General features: G+C 38.7%; 1 protein-coding gene across 4 annotated transcripts in view; it reads right to left on the bottom strand.

Moving 5' to 3' along the window:
* The window catches only part of LOC143034450 (uncharacterized), a 104,016-nt gene extending 84,682 nt beyond the window's left edge, over nucleotides 1-19,334 (bottom strand). For all 4 annotated transcript variants that reach the window (XM_076200508.1, XM_076200510.1, XM_076200507.1 and 1 more), the window contains exon 1: nucleotides 19,181-19,334. In XM_076200508.1, coding sequence (XP_076056623.1) covers nucleotides 19,181-19,271 — 91 coding nt within the window. In that variant the 5' untranslated portion in view covers nucleotides 19,272-19,334. The remainder of the gene's footprint in view (nucleotides 1-19,180) is intronic.
* Nucleotides 19,335-19,761: the final 427 nt, after the last annotated feature.

The following is a 19,761-nucleotide window of genomic DNA, read 5'->3' on the forward strand; positions in this document are numbered from 1 at the left end:
CTACACTTTTTTGTATTGAACTCCATCTCCCACTTCCTACTCCATTCCCATACTTTATTGAGATCACTCTGTAGTGACTCACAATCTTCTTCAGAGATCACTTTTTCAATAGTTTTGCATCATCCACAAAGAAGCTCATATAGCTTTCTATTCCTTCATCCATATCATTAATATATATAGCAAACATTATTGGGGCCAGAACTGTTCCTTGTGGAATACCACTTATCACTTCATCCCAATTAGAGTGTTTGTCTCTTATCACCACTCTCATTTTTCTTTCTTGCAAAAAGTCTTCCATCCATTTCAGCAGTTTGCCCTGTATTCCACCTGTAGTTTCTAATTTCTTAAGCAACTTCTTATGTGGCACCTTGTCAAAAGCTTTTTTTAGGTCTAGAAATGCACAATCAGCCCATCCATCTCTTTCTTGTATTATATCTATTAGCCTTGAATAGAAACATATTAAGTTTGTGACGCATGACCGTCCTTGTCCGAGTCCAAATTGTCTAGGATTTAGTACGTTATTTTTTCTAAATGCCTTACCCATCTACTTTTGATAATTCTTTCACAAATTTTTGCTATCGTGCTTGTTAGAGAGACTGGTCTATAGTTGGTAGGGTCTTCTTTATTTCCCCCTTTATATATAGGTACTATATTTGCTCTTCTCCAATCTTTTGGAACTTTTCCTTCTTTCAAGGAACTGTTTATTATGCTATGTATTTTGTCTGCCAGTTCATTCCTGCATTCTTTCAAAATCCAGTTTGCTATATCATCTGGTCCATGCGATTTTCTAACATCAAGATTACTCAAGTGTTTCATTATTTCATTCCTTGCTACTTCTATTTCTTTCATAGGGGGGACTTTCTCCTCCCATTCGATATCACTAGGTTGTATATTCTCCCTTGTAAACACTGATTTAAAATGCTTGTTCATAATTTCTGCCATTTCTATTTCCTCTGTGTATTCAACTCCTCCTTGTCGTAGTTTCTCTAAATCTTGTTTGTTTTTCACTTTGTTATTTACAAATCTGTAAAATAGTTTTGTTGGTCTTTACATTTTTCTATGACATCTTTTTCGTATTTTCTTTTTTCTTCTCTGCACGCTTGTACATATTCATTTCTATAACTAGTATATATTTTCAATTTTTCAGGTCTTTTGTATTTTTTCCATTTTGTCCAAGCTTTGTCCCTTTTGTCTTTTAACTCTCTACAACTTTTGTTGTACCAGCACTTTACATATTCTTTTTCTTGCTTTTGTCTTGGGACATACTTTTCCACTCCTTTATAAATTCTTGTCAAAATATTCCATTTCTCTTCCACTGTTGTTTCCTCTGTATATTCTTTCCCATTCTTCTTTTTGAAGAATTCTCTTATTTTATCAAAATTTGTTTTTTCATACATCAATCTTCCTTTTCTATATTGTTAATTTCTTTTTATGTATTTTTCCTCATTTAGTTCCATTTCAACCAATATGTGGTCACTTTTACTTATTGGAGTCTTATATTCAATTTTTTCCACTATCTCAGGTTCTGATGTGATTATTAGGTCCAGTCTCGATGGTTCTTCTTCATTTCTATACCTAGTGTTCTCTTGAATCCATTGCGTCATTGTGTGGTCAATAATCTAGCGATAGTTAGACCCATCCTTGACTATGCGGTACAGTTTTGGTCTCCGTCCTACAGAATGGACGTAAATTCACTAGAATCAGTACAGAGAAGAATGACCAAAATGATACAAGGACTCGGAAATTTGCCTTACGAAGAGAGGCTTAGGCACCTAAACTTACACTCTCTGGAAAGACGCAGAGTGCGGGGTGATCTAATAGAAGTGTTCAAGTGGATCAAAGGCTATAACAAGGGTGATGCAAACAAGGTCATCATAATAAAACAACAGGGCAGGACTCGCAGTAATGGGTATAAACTGGACAAATTTAGATTTAAGAAGGAAATAGGCAAGAATTGGTTTACTAATAGGGTGGTCGATGAATGGAATAAACTTAGTAACCATGTAGTAAGCGCTGAAACTATCAGTTGTTTTAAAAAACGATTAGACAACTATATGGATGGGGATGACAGGTGGTGATGGATACGGAGCTGCCTAGTGTAGGCCTTATGGTCTTTTGCAGTCTCCTTTATTTCTTATGTTTCTTATGTTTCTTATGTTTCCCCATGAGTCTTCTCCGCCCTTTACTGTCATCTCTTCCCAGCAGACTTCTTTACAATTAAAGCCACCCATTATAACTATTCTTCCTCCATCTTCCATTATCTTATTTAATGTTATCCTTGTGTCTTCTAACATACTTTTATGTTCTTTCTCATCCCACGAGGCTGTTTTAGGAGGCACATAATTTATTACAAACTTTCTGCTCTTTCTATATTTGTCTTCCACTTCCATCATAATCATCTCTACTCTATTTTTTCCATATGTGACATTCTTCACATTTATATCCTTCTTAGTCAGGAACATAACTCCACTCCCTGTTTCTAATCCAACAATTATATGCACCATGTCCTACATTGACCTTTCAATTTTGTCCCTACAATTCCCATTATCTCCGGTTCTTTTTCTTTAAGGTAATCATTCAGTTCGTTCAAGCATGTTATTAAGCCATCTATATTTGTGTTAGACATTTTCAATTTTCTGCTACTTCCATCGTGTTTCCTGTTCCCCTTCCGTTTTTCTCTGTTATGTACCATTTTCTCACTTTCATATTCACTACTTTCCAATAGAATTTATCTTTTTCTGTCTGTTCTTCTCTCGTTTTTTCTTAGCTTCTTGTCTTTTTGCTTTCTCATCCTCTCTTTCCTCTTTGTTCATTTCTCTTTTTATCCATATCTGTTTAAATTGTTCACTGTTTGCTAGTTTCCCTGTTTTTGCTAAGATATTCTCTGCTGTTGTTTGTGACCTGAATTTGATCTTAATTGGTCTGGTCTTATCTGTATTGTATTTCCCTAGTCTATATATTTCTTCTATTTCTTTCCCTGTTTCTGCTCCATCTTCTTGAACTACTTCCAATATCTTATTTACTGTCTCCTTCTCCTCCTTTATTCTTGAAGTCCAATTTGTATTATATTTCTCTTCCATTCCCAATATAATTATACATTTCTTTTTATCCGCTAAGTCTCTCACTATATTCTCTTCCTCCCTCATCACTTTAATAATTGTGGCTTTAGTTTGATCTTTCGTCTGTTGTGCTGCTATATCCTTAAATACAATTTTGTTATTTTCTTGGATTTTTTTTTCAACCCTGTACTTCTTTTGCTATGGATTCTTTATTCTCTTTATTATTCCTCTTAATTCTTCATTCTCATCTTTTACTTCTTTTAACTGTCTTTTTAATTCTTCTATTTCCTTAGGGTTTGGTTCTCCTTCTTTAACTCTCCCAATTTATCAACTCTCTGTGCTATCCTTGTAAGTTGACCGAATCTACTCTCCCAATGTTCGGTCATTTTCTCTAGTTTTTCTTCTAGACTTGCTAATCGGGGGAGGTTGGCATCCCCCCCCCCTCATTAAATCCATGGAAATTATTACTTTCACTTTCCATTGTGTTGTTCTTATCTATATTTCTAACCTTAATGCTTATACTGATATTTTCGATTTCCCCTGTGTCGTTAGCAGACCTCTTGTTTATATTTTTCTGCTGTCAGGGGGAGCCCGTTCGTCTCCCTCCTCATTTCCTTCCATTTCCCTCAGTAATCCCTCCCCTTCTCCCCTTTCATTACCTTTCTACTACACCACGAGCTTTCCCCTTCCCTACTAATACAAAAAGGTACTTCCTCGTAGTTGAAATCCACGAAAATTGCGTTTTTTCCGGAGTTCCAATCTTCGCCGTCAATCCGACGATTGTGTGTATTTAGTTGTATTTACCTAGTTGTATTTTACGGGAAGGGGAGCTATGCTCGTGGTGTTCCGTTTTCGTATCTCATTTTATCTAAACTATTTTTAAATTCATGTATTGTTTTTGCACACACCACTTTCTCATCTAACTTGTTCCAACTGTCTATTACTCTGTGAGGAAAGCTGTTCTTTTTCAGGTCTCTTCTATAGCTGTCTTTTTTTATTTTCTTTCCATGTCCTCTTGTATTTCTGTCATCCCATTTTATCAGATTCTCTCTATCAGTAATTTCTATGCCTTTCATGATTCTTTAAATAGCTATCAAATCTCCTCTCTCTCTTCTTTGCTCTAGTGTCTGTAGTTCAAGTTTTGCTAGTCTCTCTTCATATGATAGTTTTGAGAGTGTTGGTGCCAATTTTGTAATTGCTCTTTGTATTCTTTCAAGATTTTTTATGCATTTTTTTGTACTTGGTGACCATATCGTTGCTGCATATTCCAATCTTGGTCTTATCAGAGTGATTAGAATTTTCTTCACCATTTCTTCATCCAGGTATGTAAATGCCACTTTGATTGTTCTTATTAAATTATAGGTTTCTCCAAAAATCTTATTTATATGTTTCTCAGGTGACATATTATTCATATTAATGACTCCCAGGTCCTTTTCATTTTCTATTTTTTTTTATTCCTTCTTCTCCCAATTTATATGCTCCTGTTATTCTGTTTTTACTTTTTCCAAATTCCATTATACTACACTTTTTTGTATTGAACTCCATCTCCCACTTCCTACTCCATTCCTGTACTATATTTAGATCTCTTTGTAGTGATTCACAATCTTCTTCCGTGTTCACTTTTTTCAATAGTTTTGCATCATCTGCAAAGAAGCTCATATAGCTTTCAATTCCTTCATCCATATCATTAATATATGTAGCAAACATTATTGGGGCCAGAACTGTTCCTTGTGGAACACCGCTTATTACTTCATCCCATTTTGAGTGTTGATCTCTTATCACTACTCTCATTTTTCTTTCTTGCAAAAAGTCTTCCATCCAATTTAGCAGTTTGCCCTGTATTCCTCCTTCAGTTTCTAATTTCTTAAGGAACTTCTTATGTGGTACTTTGTCAAAAGCTTTTTTTAGGTCTAGAAATGCACAATCAGCCCATCCATCTCTTTCTTGTATTATATCTATTAGTCTTGAATAGAAACATATTAAATTGGTGACGCATGATCGTCCTTGTCTGAATCCAAATTGCCTTGGATTGAGCACATTGTTGTTGTTTTTTTCTAAATATTTTACCCATCTATTTTTGACAATTCTTTCACAAATTTTTGCTATTGTACTTGTTAGAGAGACTGGCCTATAGTTGTTAGGGTCTTCTTTATTTCCTCCTTTATATATAGGTACTATATTTGCTTTTTTCCAATCTTCTGGAACTTTACCTTCTTTCAAGGAACTGTTTATTATGCTATGTATTATGTCTGCTAGTTCATTCCTGCATTCTTTCAAAATCCAGTTTGCTATTTCATCTGGTCCATGTGATTTTCTGACATCAGGATTACTCAAGTGGTTCAATATTTCATTCTTTGTTACTTCTATTTCTTTCATAGGGGGGACTTTCTCTTTCCATTCGATCTCTTCAGGTTGTATGTTCTCCCTTGTAAACAGCGATTTAAAATGTTTGTTAATAATTTCCGCTATTTCAATTTCCTCTGTGTATTCAACTCCTCCTTGTCTTAATTTCTCCAAATCTTGTTTGTTTTTTCAGTTTGTTGTTTACAAATCTGTAGAATAGTTTTGGTTGATCTTTACATTTTTCTATGACATCTTTTTCATATTATCTCTTTTCCTCTCTGCACGCTTTTACATATTCATTTCTATAACAAGTATATATTTTCCATTTTTCTGGTCTTTTGTTTTTCTTCGATTTGGTCCAAGCTTTGTCTCTTTTGTCTTTTATCTCCCTACAACTTTTGTTGTACCAGCATTTTACATATTCTTTTTCTTGTTTTTGTCTTGGGACATACTTTTCTACTCCTTTTTTATAGATTTTTGTCAAAATATTCCATTTCTCTTCTACTGTTGTATCTTCTTTGTGTATTCCTTCCCAGTTTTCATTTTGGAAGAATTCTCTTATTTTATCAAAATTTGTTTTTTCATACATCAATCTTCCTTTTCTATATTGTTCATTACTTTCCATGTATTATTTCTCATTTAGTTCTAGTTCTATCAATATGTGGTCACTTTTGCTTATTGGTGCCTGGTATTCTACCTTTTCCACTATTTTAGGTTCTGATGTGATTATTAGGTCTAGTCTCGATGGTTCTTCATTTCTATACCTAGTGTTCTCTTGGATCCATTGTGTCATTGTGTGGTCAATAATCATCTCAAGTAGAACACTTCCCCATGAGTCTTCTCCACCCTTTACGGTCATCTCTTCCCAGCATATTTCTTTGCAATTATAGTCGCCCATCATAACTATTCTTCCTCCATCTTCCATTATCTCGTTTAGTGTTATTCTTGTGTCTTCTAACATGCTTTTATGTTCATTCTCTTCCCACGAGGCTGTTTTTGGGGGCACGTAGTTTATTACACACTTTCTGCTCTTCTTATCTCTATCTTCTACTTCTATCATTATCATCTCTACTCTATTGTTCCCATATGTGACTCTCTTCACGTTTATATCCTTCTTAGTCAGGAACATAACTCCACCCTCTTTTTTATCTTTCTGTTTCTAATCCAATAATTATATGCATTGTGTCCTACGCTGTTGGGTGGTAGTGGGCCTTTTAATTTTGTCTCAACAATTCCCATTATGTCCGGATCGTTTTCTTTCAGATATTTGTTCAGTTCATTCAGTCCTGTTATTAATCCATCTATATTTGTGTAGGATACTCTCAACTTTCTGTTATTTCCATTGTATTCTTTGTTTCTTTTGTGTGTCTCTCTTTTATGTTCCATTTCTTCAATTTCATATTCACTACTCTCCAGAAAAATTCTTGTTTTTCTGTCTCCGTTCTGGTCTCGTTTTTTTTCTTAGCTTCATGTCTATTCCTTATTTCCTCCTCTCTTTCCTCTTTATTCATTTCCCTTTTTATCCATACCTTTTTATATTGTTCACTTGTTGCTAGTTTCCCTGTTTTGGATAAGATATTCTCAGCCGTAGTTTGTGACCTGAATTTAATCTTAATTGGTCTGGTCTTGTCTGTACTATATTTCCCTAGTCTGAATTTCTCTTCGATTTGTTTCATTATTTCTGGCTCATCTTCCTGAACTAATTCTAGTAAATTTCTTACTTTTTCATTTTCCTCTTTGATTCTTGTGGTTCTATCTTGGTTATGTTTCTCTTCCATTCCTAATATAATTATACACTTCTTTCTGTCTGCTAAGTCTCTTACTATATTCTCCTTCTGTCTCATCACTTTAATAACTGAGTCTTCAGTTTGTTCATTCATTTGCTGTCCGATTATGTCAGTGAATGCAACTTTGCTATTTTCTTGGATTTTTTTCCAACCCAACTTGTTCTCCTTATTATTCTCCTTTAAGACTTTATTCTCTTCTTTTACTTCTTTTAACTGTTTTTTTTAATTCTTCAATTTCCTTAGTTAAGTTTTTGTTCGCCTTCTCTAGTTCTTCCAACTTTTCAACTCTCTGCACAATGTTGTTAACGTGACCGAACTTAAATTCCCAGTGCTCGATCATCTTATCGAGTTTCTCTTCTAGTCTTGTTAATCGGGGGGGGGGGGTTGTGTCCCCTCCACCCTCTTTAAATCCCTGGAAAATATTCTCATCATCTTCTACTGTATTGCTCTTATCTATACTTCTAATCTTTACATTTTTGTTAGACATTTCGTCATCGCTAAATTGGTCCGGACCTCGTTTGTTTAGATTTCGTCTGCCTACCTGGGCCAAGCCCTCACCTTCCTCATTTCCTTCCATTTCCCTCAGTAATCCCTCCCCTTCTCCTTTTTCCTTACTTTCCCTACACCACGAGCAATTTCCCCCCCACCCTGTAAATACAATAGGTACTTCCTTTGCTTTGGGATCCACGAAATTTCACTTTTTCTTCAGAACGTCTTCTAAGCCGTCCGTTCGTTGAAGTGTGTATTCACTTGGTCTTTTCACTTGGTCTTTTTGGATCACGTGTTCGACTCGTGATCGACAGCTATTTCCCTCCTGGAAGAGAGCTCAGAGCTCGTAGGTCCGATCTATGGGTAATGCTATGACCTTTCACACACACACACCCCCAACTCCCCGCCCACGAGAGTCAGAGTAACGACCCGAAGCGCAGCTGTACCGAAATTAATTTCGGCCCTGGGCAGGATTCGAACCAAGCACTACGCGCACCACCATGCTAGGAGTTCATCGTTCTACCAACTGCGCCACCGAGTCGGTGTGTGTGTGTGTGTGTGTGTGTGTGTGTGTGTGTGTGTGTGTGTGTGTGTGTGTGTGTGTGTGTGTGTGTGCGTGTGTGTGTGTGTGTGATTCACTGGCATGGTCTTGGATAACGTGTTGGGCTCGTGATCGACAGCTATTACCCTCCCGTAGGAATAATCAGAGCTAATATATATGACCGATCTATGGATAATGATGTGACCTTACACGCAAACACACTCAACTCCCCGCCCACGAGTTGAAGTAACGACCCGCAGCGCATCGATATTGAAATTATTTCAGCCCTGGGCGGGATTTGAAACCGGATCGCCGTAGTGGCGGCCGCGATCGCTACCACTGCGCCATCGTGTGTGTATATGTGTGTGTGTGTGTGTATTTACCTAGTTGTATTTTACTGGAAGGGGAGATACGCTCGTGGTGTCCCGCCTTTTTTTTTTTTTTTTTTATCTCGCAGTGTCTAGTTTGCTCTTAAATTTGTGAATGGTTTTTGCACACAATATTGTTTCGTCAGAGTAAAAGGAAGAAAGCTGGAAAGGGTATGCAGAGGTGGGAAAATGGTATCTACTTAGAGTCGGGGGGGGGTCTGGGACTAAGTAGACACCTTTTTCCCACTTCTGCCTACCCTTTCCAGCTTTCTTCCTTTTACTTTGACGTTCCTTCTTATACCATGCTACCATACTTTATTTCACATGCTACCAATTCACATATCCTTCATTATTTCTACATTGTTCTTTCACCACTTAAATATTTTCATCATTATCCTTACTATTCTCTTCTTTGTATCATGGTTATTATTTTCTTAATATTATTTATCATTATTCATTTTCAACATTATTATTGTTATTATCATTACTATTATCATTATTAGTTTCAATATTTAAATTTTCACTATCATCATTATCATTATTGTTATTATCATTAAATATTTAAATATTCATTTTTATTATCATTGTTATTACCATTGTTACAATCACGTAGTAATATTTTCTTTGTTATTATTAGTGTTATCATATTTACTTGTTAAACTTTATCATTATTATTACTTTAGCCATAATTATTATGTAATGTTCACACTTGTCACCATCTATGGTAACACGGGGAGGTAGTGAGGTCCACCCCATGTATAAAATGCCCACAGCCTGTTTGTATACCATTCCTTTGAAAAAGCATACCTGCGAAACTAGTCAGGAATAAACTCAAGACTAAGACTCCTGTGTTTCCTACTCTGCTTACGTCATATATATAAATATATATATATATATATATATATATATATATATACATACATACATACTTACATATAACAAGGCTTTTTCCCCCTTACAAGGGGGGTAGCCAAAAAGGAAAAGGCATAAAATCATTCCCACCCATTTCATCCCTGGATACACTCCACACCCTCCCACCCTCCCTCTTATCTGAGCACCTCCTGGATGACGGGTCATCCTTGCACCCTGCCCACTGCCCTGGGTCAGAAGCAGTGTCGGAAGACACAGCACATCCACAGCAAGGCCGCTTCATTAAATCGGCGACCCCCCCTCTCCGTCCCCCTTTGCATAAAAGGAGAGGACGGGGAGAAATCCCTTCGGGCTGCGTCAAATTTTGCTCACACATACTACCTCACCCCCCATCCCCACCCCCGCCCATTCCACCTCATGCAATCACAACATCATCCATATACAACCATTCTCCATTCACTCCTGTCTTCTGTCCTCTCCCGTCCTTCCTCAACAGACATTCCCCTCTTCCCCAAAGCCCCCTTCACCCCATCCATCCACCTCATCCTAGGACGTCCCCTCATGTTCACTCCCTCCACATCTGCCTTCCATACCTCTTTTACTAGTCTTTCTTCACTCATTCTTTCCATGTGTCCAAACTATCCTAATATTCTTTCATCAACCCTATCTCCCAGCTCCTTTTCCACCCGTTCTCCTCCTCACCTCCTCATTTCTCACTCTATCTAGCCTAGTAACCCCCACCATACTTCTCAGACACCTAATCTCAAACACATTCAAACTCCTTCTCTCTTCTTCTCTTATGTTCCATGTTTCTGCCCCATACAGTGCTGTTGGCACAATCACTCCTTCATACAGTCTCCTCTTCGCATCCATTCCCAAATGTCTATTCCTCATTACACTCTTTAATCCACCAAGGTATTTACTCGCTTCTCTCAATCTACATTCTACCTCCACCTTCACTCCACCTTTTCCTGCCACATTTGCACCCAAGTATCTAAAACTATCCACTTCATCCAGTCGCTCTCCCTTAATGCTCACTTCCAGTCCACTGCCACTTTCACCCCTTGTACATCTCATCACCTTACTTTTACCCACATTTATCTTTAGCTCCCTTCTATCACACACCCTCCCAAACTCTGCCACCAACTTCCTCAATCCCTCCTCCGATCCTGCCACAAGCGCAGTGTCGTCCGCAAACAACAGCTGGCTTACCTCCCACTTTTCTCCATATATATATATATATATATATATATATATATATATATATATATATATATATATATATATATACAAAATTTTCCATGCAAAAGGTTCCCTTATAAGGTATAAAAGTCCCTCCCTCTGTGACTGAAGAATATTCAACAAGGTATTTTACAGAGAAGGGTCATGGATTTACACTGATTACATAATTTAAAAGTCAAATTCAACCCATTCATGGCACAATATCTTTCTCATAATTTTAATCTCTCAAAATTATATTAAGTTGAACTTTTCCCTTATGTATGACTGAATGTCAGTTTCAGCTACATATAAAAAAAGCGCCATTTCCTCATTTATTACCGGGGTAGCAAAAATCTACCCAAACTTTTTTTTTCATCTCTCATTGTTTAGTTCATGATTCTGAAGAGTAACTTAAGTGACGTTCTGTGCACACGAGAACCAACTTCTCCACACTAGTCAATATATTTTAGGCCTAGGTAGCCTACGTAATGCACATTTTGTGAATCTGCACATATTACAATTATCCATAAAATGTGCAGCACCAATAATGAATTCATAATTGTACGCACAGAAAACGAATCCATTAGATATGTACACATGAATATTCATAAAAAGGTTCGGTTAGGTTAGGTAAGGTTACGTTCATAATATGTGCATGTCTATTGGATTTATTTGTGCACCCAATTATGAATTCATTATTGGTGCTGCACATATTAACGAATATTCATAATCTGTGCAGATTCACAAAATGTGCATGACACCTTACACAAATGACATGCCTAGGTCCAGGCCCTATGATAGACCATAGAGGTCAATATAACCATTCCAACACTTCCAATTTATGGCCTGTGTTGGTTTATGTCTACGTGACACGAGACAGACTGTCATGACTGGCACTAGGCCTTGGCCTATGGCTATCCCCCAGACCCAACACCCACCCACCCACCCACCCAGGCCCGGCATGGGGGGTGGGGGTGGGCGAGTAAAGTTATGGTTAGGCCTATGGCCACATAACAAATTCATCGATTAGGTTAACATTAAGAATAAGATGATCTAGTTTCGTTTTAGGCTGGCTTAGGTTAGGTTAAGTAAGGTTACTTTAGGTTGGCGTTCATAAACACGTCGCAGTTAGCAAAAATATATATACATATGGACACACGGAAACTAATGTTATAACACATTTGTAAATGTACACTTAAAACCCACTATCGGAGAAATAATACCAGAAGTACAAGGAAACTGTATATTTCGACTACTATCTGTAGTCCTCTTCATTATGCTGAAGAGGACTACAGATAGTAGTCGAAATATAAAGTTTTCTTGTACTTCTGATATTACTCCGATAGGTTTTAAGTGTATATATGTACACACACACGCATGTATATGTATATATATATATATATATATACATATATATATATACATACATATAATATATATATACATACATATAATATATATATATACATACATATAATATATATATACACATATTATATATATATACATACATATATATATATATACATACATATATATGTTGAGGTGTGAAGACAGAATGAGTGGTAGGGTGGTGAGTTTAAACGCCAAGAACCTGTTGTAGTTTTATTTCTGACGTTTCGTCCAACTAGGTACACTCTGAAGAAGTCCTAGTTGGACGAAACGTCAAAAATAAAACTTCAACGGATTCTTGGCGTTTAAACTCACCACCCTACCACTCATATATAAATATATATATATATATATATATATATATATATATATATATATATATAAATATATATATATATGTGTGTGTGTGTGTGTGTGTGTATGTATGTATATTAGACATTTTGGGGAAATCATTGTATTGAAAATGATGTGAAAAGTAGCTTACAAAATCGCAGTGCAGGAGTAGAAGCAGGAGAAGGAAAAGTAGTAGTAGGAGTAGCAGTGGGAGAAGTAGCCACCGTTGACCGACTGCACATGGCTGGCTCTACGTCAGAGCTGTCACGTCCTGCCACTGGGCCCATGAATGAAGCGCTTTGTTGTGCGAGCTTGAACGCACATGGACTCGTGTGTGCGTTCGAGACTCCGTGCGTAACGTCGTATCCTTTTCAGACATATTTTTAGTATACATACATGATTAGAGAAAACAGTTGGCGCACACTGTATTAGATTTTCATACATTATAAACATTTGTATATATATATATATAAGTAATGTATTTTGTTTTGGGCTTTGTTTTCGTTTCGGACAAATTATTTCATTCAGTTTTTAAGAATCCCCGTGTGTGACTGGAATAAAATAGCAAATTTGCATATTTACTTAGAATAAAGAAATAATTACATATATAGCTATTCAAACTCATGTAAGTAAATATGTTCTAATGGCAGCATGTACGCGAATATATTCGTGGGAACTTCACACTTCGCGAGATTTTGGTAAAACAGACAACGCGAACGCATTGAGTCTGACGAAAACGGGCAATTTTTGCATGAGCGTTTTGCTCGACCAATCATGGTTTTCTGTCATCTCAGCGTGCGATACACTTCAGATTTTAATGAGGCTACATAATATCCACTTGAAATAAATAGGGATGTAACGATATGGTAGTGTGTGTATGTATATCCACTTGAAATAAATAGGGGTTTCTATGTATGGCACGAGAAGTGGAGTGATGGAGATATATATTGAATTGAGGGAGTGTTGATTATTCCAGCCCTGTGTGATACGAAACACAAGGGCTACCCCCCAAGAAAGTATTAAGGAAACATCACTATAAGAAAATATCAAAGGAATTGCATCCAGCATTCCCTAATATGGAACGAAATGATGCAGTTAACTTAGGTTAGGTCAAATAACTATGTTCAGAGCTTCCATTAACTAAAACTCGTTCTTGGGAGAATAGACTACATTCGACACCGACAAATATATTCAACTTTCTCAGGACACATATTAAGCCCCCTAACCTAACAAGAAATCTATTAAGCAACCTAATTTTTCTTTGACCCTATTGAGCAACCTTATGTACTGTAGACCTTCTCTATTACCTTGTTTATGTATTTAATTCATTCAGCCATGGCGATGACAATCATGGCCTTAGCCTTAAGTGCCATCTGCTGTCTTGTGTATATAGAGGTTGGCATATCGAAGAGGAAGATCTTTGTGCGTTTTTTGTCTGCCTAGGTTCTATCTTCTTGATGAGAGAATGGCTGAACGCAGGCCGTACCATGCAATTAATTGCGTGAGCTGCTCGCGAAAATTAGGCTAACGGAACGTGCTGTCCTCAGGCAAACGAAATTGAGGAAGTATAACCAAGTAGGTGCAGAATGCATCAGCGTGACGCAAACAAATGGCCAACGACAACCGTGCCCGCTTCCAGAGAGCACCGTTTTCTTTCCCGTTTCGCCCCTTCCTGTATCTACAACTAATATCAGATGACAATTTCTGTCCCGCTTATAACCAGTGCCTCTCCTTGTATTCAACTTTATTATTTTATTTTATTTTTTATTTCTATACATCTGTTTCACCACGTATTTATCTATTTTTTCTCTATCGCCTGCATGTTTCGTCGAAAAAATGAAGGTTTGAAACGCATGTGGACAGGAGTTGCCAAACTCATTCCTGCCACCGATGTCGTACTTCCAAAACGTCACGAATGTGGGTGGATATACGTATTATGAGAGTACTGTATTTATCTAATTGTATTTACCTAATCACAGTATACAGGAAAGGAAGTCCTAGTCGGGTCACGTCTACTCTCATTTATCATACAAAGCCTCAATTTTATCTACAGTTCCATCTTAATTTACATCCTTCACTTCCAATATCCATATTTAGATCTGAATTTATGTATTGCTCCAGATTTGGCTATATCACCTTCTAAGCTATCCTTAGTATTCATGTATCTATACAGAAAAATATTTCTTCACATTCTTTAGGCATATAGTCTTCCTTAATTTGTTCCCATGATCTCTTAGAGTACAATGTGCATACACACATACACACAAACACATACACACAAACACATACGCACACACACAGACACACAAACACAAACACTGCAAGTTAAGCCCCAGTCACACTATCACGATTCTCTTCAAATGTTGTGAATTTCAAAAGCTGCAGAACGACTTGGTTTACAGTATTCTAGACTTCACCAAGTCTAAAATTCAACAATGTGTCTTATATTCTTATAAGTTTAACTTCTCCTAGTTCGTCATTCAGTTTCTCAACATATGACGTAAAGGTGTAGCAAGGTCACGCCTTGACGAATTCGTTTTCTGTAGAATATGCGCATCATAATTAATTTCCTGTGTTAATAATTGTCACCCCGCTGGAATTTGGATTATGGAAATATATCATTATTATGTCCTACATATCTATATGTAAATATCTATAAATATTAGTATGACGTTTGGAGATTCGAAAAATAATAAAAATGTAAACGAAGTCGTTCAAACTCGAACGAACGAACTTGAGTCGTGTGTAAGTGACCGGGGCTTAGGCTCGTTTCACACTTGTCGACTTTTCGCCGTGCGCCGTCCCCGACACGACGTCGTGCTCTCAAACCACCACGTGTGTCCATCACACGTTACAACCACGTGTGAAAGCGTCCAGACACAAACATGGTTATTTGAGAGCACGACGTCGTGTCATGGAATGCACACGGCGAAAAGTCGATAAATGTGAAATGAGCCAAAGTGCAGACCTTAGGGCCCCGGTGTATTCTCTTCTCCAACACAAGACTTTTCAAAATGTAAGAGTATTGTGCATATAGCAGGAAGGTCTTCTACTTACCTATTTTCTTTTTCTTTTTCCTTTAATAAGACATTACTATTCCGACAACGTTCGTATAAATATTTACTACAGGGATGGGCACCATTTTAAACTTTTTTTTTTTTTTTCAATTATGTCCCCAATAATGGCTGGGAGAGATCCGTACGATCTTTTAGGTGCTGGCAAAAATCGTTAATGTCCATTATTTACCTACTGTCTTTACAAACGCAAGATATTTTACAGATTCAGAACAATGTACATGTTTATACATCTCTCTCCTCACACCGTCGCCACCATCACGCTATATTTACAATCCATTTTATTTTATTTTCTATCAACACAAACCAATTTTCAAGGGGAGGGAAGGTTGGGGGGTGGGGAGAATTACCTATACCACCCCCCTACTCCACTTACCCCCAACCCTCCGGACGTTCGTGGCGAGGAAGCTTAACGAGTCGGAAGTTTGATGAAAGGTTGGGGGTAGGTGGGGGGGGGAGGCAAGAGGAATGGCTGGGACTTCGGGATTGAAGGGAGAGGGAGGGAGAGGGAGGGAGCGGGATTTAGGGCGACACAGTGGTTTTTGGGAACAGTGAGGATTGGGAGTAGGGTGTTGTTGTTGTTGTGCCCCGTGAAAAGGGACAAGGGTGGAGTTTATGAAGTACAGAAAGGAATAAGATTTGTGTTTTGTCTAAGGTGCGAGAGAACGATTACAGGTTCCATTTATTATTATTATTATTATTATTATTATAGGTCTTGAAGTATTTGCTTTGTGATCTGAGTCTGAACGTGTTTTTGTATGGGTGTGTTGTGGGACATAGGTGTCAGGTTTTTTGTGGATGTTTGAGCATCTTTCTTTCGTTCAGTTGGCTGTCTTTGTGTAGTATGATGGGAGGTATGGGGAAATTTGAGGGTTATTCTGTAGAACTTTGTGTTTAATATTGCTATGAAAAGGATTTTGGTGTATGTGTCTAAAAATTGTATGACCTATTCCAACGGTTCTCAATATTTTCACTCCCCTTCTTTTTTTCCCAAATTCCACCCCGCCAAAAATTAAAAAAGTAATAATAAAATGCTGATGAAGACAAACCTTTTGATTTATTACAAAGTTGACAATCATAACTATCTTGTGCTAGGACAGAGTGATAGATTTTTTTGTTCATATATTTAGGTCCCTCACATTATACAGAAATGTATGACTTGCAACAGCAAACCATAACCCCCCTAAATTCTTGCCATGGCACCCTTGGGGGGCCCCCATGGCCCCTAGGTTGATAACCTATTGTGTTTGTTTTAGTGCCTCCGTTTGTTGTTATTCTTAAAACTTCCTATTATTTATAAGATGTCTTTGTTTTCTTGGTGTCACGGGATTATGCCGTGCGCGGCGTAGTCAAGTTCTTTGAGTTGTCTGTACACTGCAACTTCTTTCTATTCTCAATGAGTTTACGTTTTCGTTTGTTTGTGTGTACTGTCAAGTCTTTGTTGTGTGAGATGAAGTACGTGTGTATAAAAAGCAAGGCCTAATATTTTAGGGGTTTTTGTCCAGTGGTAGGGGTTCACAAACACACAAACACACACACACACGTACGCACGCACACACACAAACATACAAACGCACAGACACACACACAAACTCGCATACACACATGCACACATACATATAGCCACACAAATACACATACACACACAAACACACACACATAGACACACACACACAAACTTGTACACACACATGCACACATACATATAAACACACATACACAAACACACACGTATACACACACACACACGTATACACACACGCGCGCGCACACACACATATAGACAAACAAATACAAACACACGTACACACACACACGTACACATATAGACAAACAAATACAAACACACGTACACACACACACGTACACACATATATATACATATATATAGACACACAAACATAAATACAAACACACGTACACACACACACACACATATGTGTTGCAATTTGTTTCATGTTCATATCACACGTCTCTTGCTGTCTTGTCAATGTCTGTTGAGTGTGTAAGCTTTGGTCCTATTACGATCTTGTGATTACATCTTGAAAAATTATAAAAACAAAATAAATGAATAAATAAACAAATAGATAAATAAATAAATGATAGCTCCACTTTGTTTCATGTTCACAACACCGTATTGTACAATGAATCATATTTTGCTTAGAAAAAAAAAATCATAATGTATGAATGGTTCTTCTGGCAGAAACAACAAGAACATACCGACTTTCTCATCCAAGCTTAATTAAGTAAGACTTAAGTGCTTTGCTCAGCTAAGAGAGCCGTCTGTAGTTTCGGCAGCGGGAACTTGAGCATGAATCTGAGAAGTTTTATACACACAAGCTCTGGTATACACAAACAACCCATTGAGACTCTGAAGGGTCCTTTTAGCTCAGACTACATCGTATGGCGTGAATTAGACAACAGTCCTTATAGATCTTAAAATTCAACATCACTAGGAAAAAAAAAATCGAGATAATTATACAACACACTTGGACAGAGGAGTTATTCTAAAAGTGAAGTTCTCAACCTGGCTTTCGTCACGTATCCCAAGTATACTCATGCACTGTTGTCCTTCTATAGCCTATAAGGGACCTCTTCAATACTGACTAAAATAGTTTGACGTCCACTAACCACCGCTAGTCTCCAGTTTCTTGGCCCATTTGTCAAGCTCTGCGGCCCTCCCTCACCCCCCTTCCGCACCCCCTTGGGTTCCATGGACCATTGCCCTAAAGCAATAAAGTGATCAGGTATCAGTCAAGGCCGGACCGCGACGCGCAAAGGATGAGATCCGCGCGAGAGTCAGCCATGCAAACCTTAGGGAAAAAAAATAATAATAATAATAAACAGAAAAAAAAAAAAAAAATTATATATATATATATATATATATATATATATATATATATATATATATGTAGTATCCTTTGCTTGCGGGGTGGAGTCCCCACAGCTGAAGCAATCGCCTGAAGACAGCCAGAATAAAAACATGCAAGTCGTTCTGAGCGGAATAAGGAAGAGGAGTCGATATGTGGGACTCAAGTCTCCCATGCAGTGGGGGAACGAAGTATTGTCGGGGGGGGGGGGTGCGCCGTTCACAGAAGTGACGAGCGTGGGGAAGTGGGAGGAGGAGGAGGAGGAGGAGAGGGCAGGAGAGAAGAGAAGAGGGGAGGAGCCAGAGGTCATACGGTATATACTGTATATTCACTCTGCAAATACGAGTAAAATGTCTCACATGGATGTTGTTTGTTCTCTAAGACGAATAAAATCACCTGGCGACGGTTAGAGCAAAGCGTTCAAGAGGTGCAAAAGAACGCCATAGATGGGCACAAGAAGTAGGTCACAAAAGAACGCAGCAACTTGGCTGTAAGGCTGGCGCTGTTGGCAGCTCCACAGTCGGGTCATAGGGGAAACGAGGTCAATGCCACGCGAGGTCAACGGACGACGGAATGACTAAAGCCAAGATGTGTCGTGGGGTTGGGGGGGGGGGAAGGGGTCACACGCGTCACAAGGCCCCAAAGAGTACCACAGTGGTCTTCTTCTTGGTGGTGCCTAAGGCCGAACTGGGAGTCACGACGGAGAGTACATTTCAGCGTCGCACGAGTGTGTCTCCCCTCACAAACAGGTTGTCTTCCAGACCCCGTATCCATTGGGGCCGTTGGTGCGCGTGGTTGAGGCCGCCTAGGGAACACGAGAGACGCCAACTCACCTGCAATGACAGCGACGACGAGGACGAGCCCAGAGTAGAACCACACCAAGGAACCGCGAGGGTGGCAGGGCCCTGCCCCGCTGGACGCCATCCTGACACTGACACCGGGCCCGGGGTGCCCCAGCTGGCCCCGCGCTCCGCCTGGCCCTCCCCACTCTAGTCCGGGGGAGGCGGAGGCGAAGGCGGAGAGGGGTGGATGGATGGATGGATGGATGGATGGATGGGGGGGCGTGGAATACATGAATGGGAAGAGAGGACAGAGGGCGGGCAGGGTAGTGTCACGAGGCATTTGGCATCCAGAGAGTAAGAACAGGACATTGAGAAACAAAGGGGATAAGGCGAGGGAGGTCGAGCTATGGGAGGAAAGTTGTGGAGACGAAGGATGCTCAGGGGGAAGGTCGGGAGGTGGAGGAGGAGGAGGAGGAGGAGGAGGAGGAGGGGTAGGAGGAGGGAGGGGAACTCAGCGTGGCGCTGCACCGGAGTGAGGACTTCGCACATGAAGTCCTTCCTCTACTCTCCCACGTGTGTTCCCATGTATGCATATGTGCATATGTGCACAAATTTATATGCGTGCGACCGTG

The sequence above is a fragment of the Oratosquilla oratoria genome, chromosome 17 (genome assembly GCF_046742065.1).
Source record: "Oratosquilla oratoria isolate Oo_2021 chromosome 17, ASM4674206v1, whole genome shotgun sequence".
NCBI classification, from domain to species: domain Eukaryota; kingdom Metazoa; phylum Arthropoda; class Malacostraca; order Stomatopoda; family Squillidae; genus Oratosquilla; species Oratosquilla oratoria.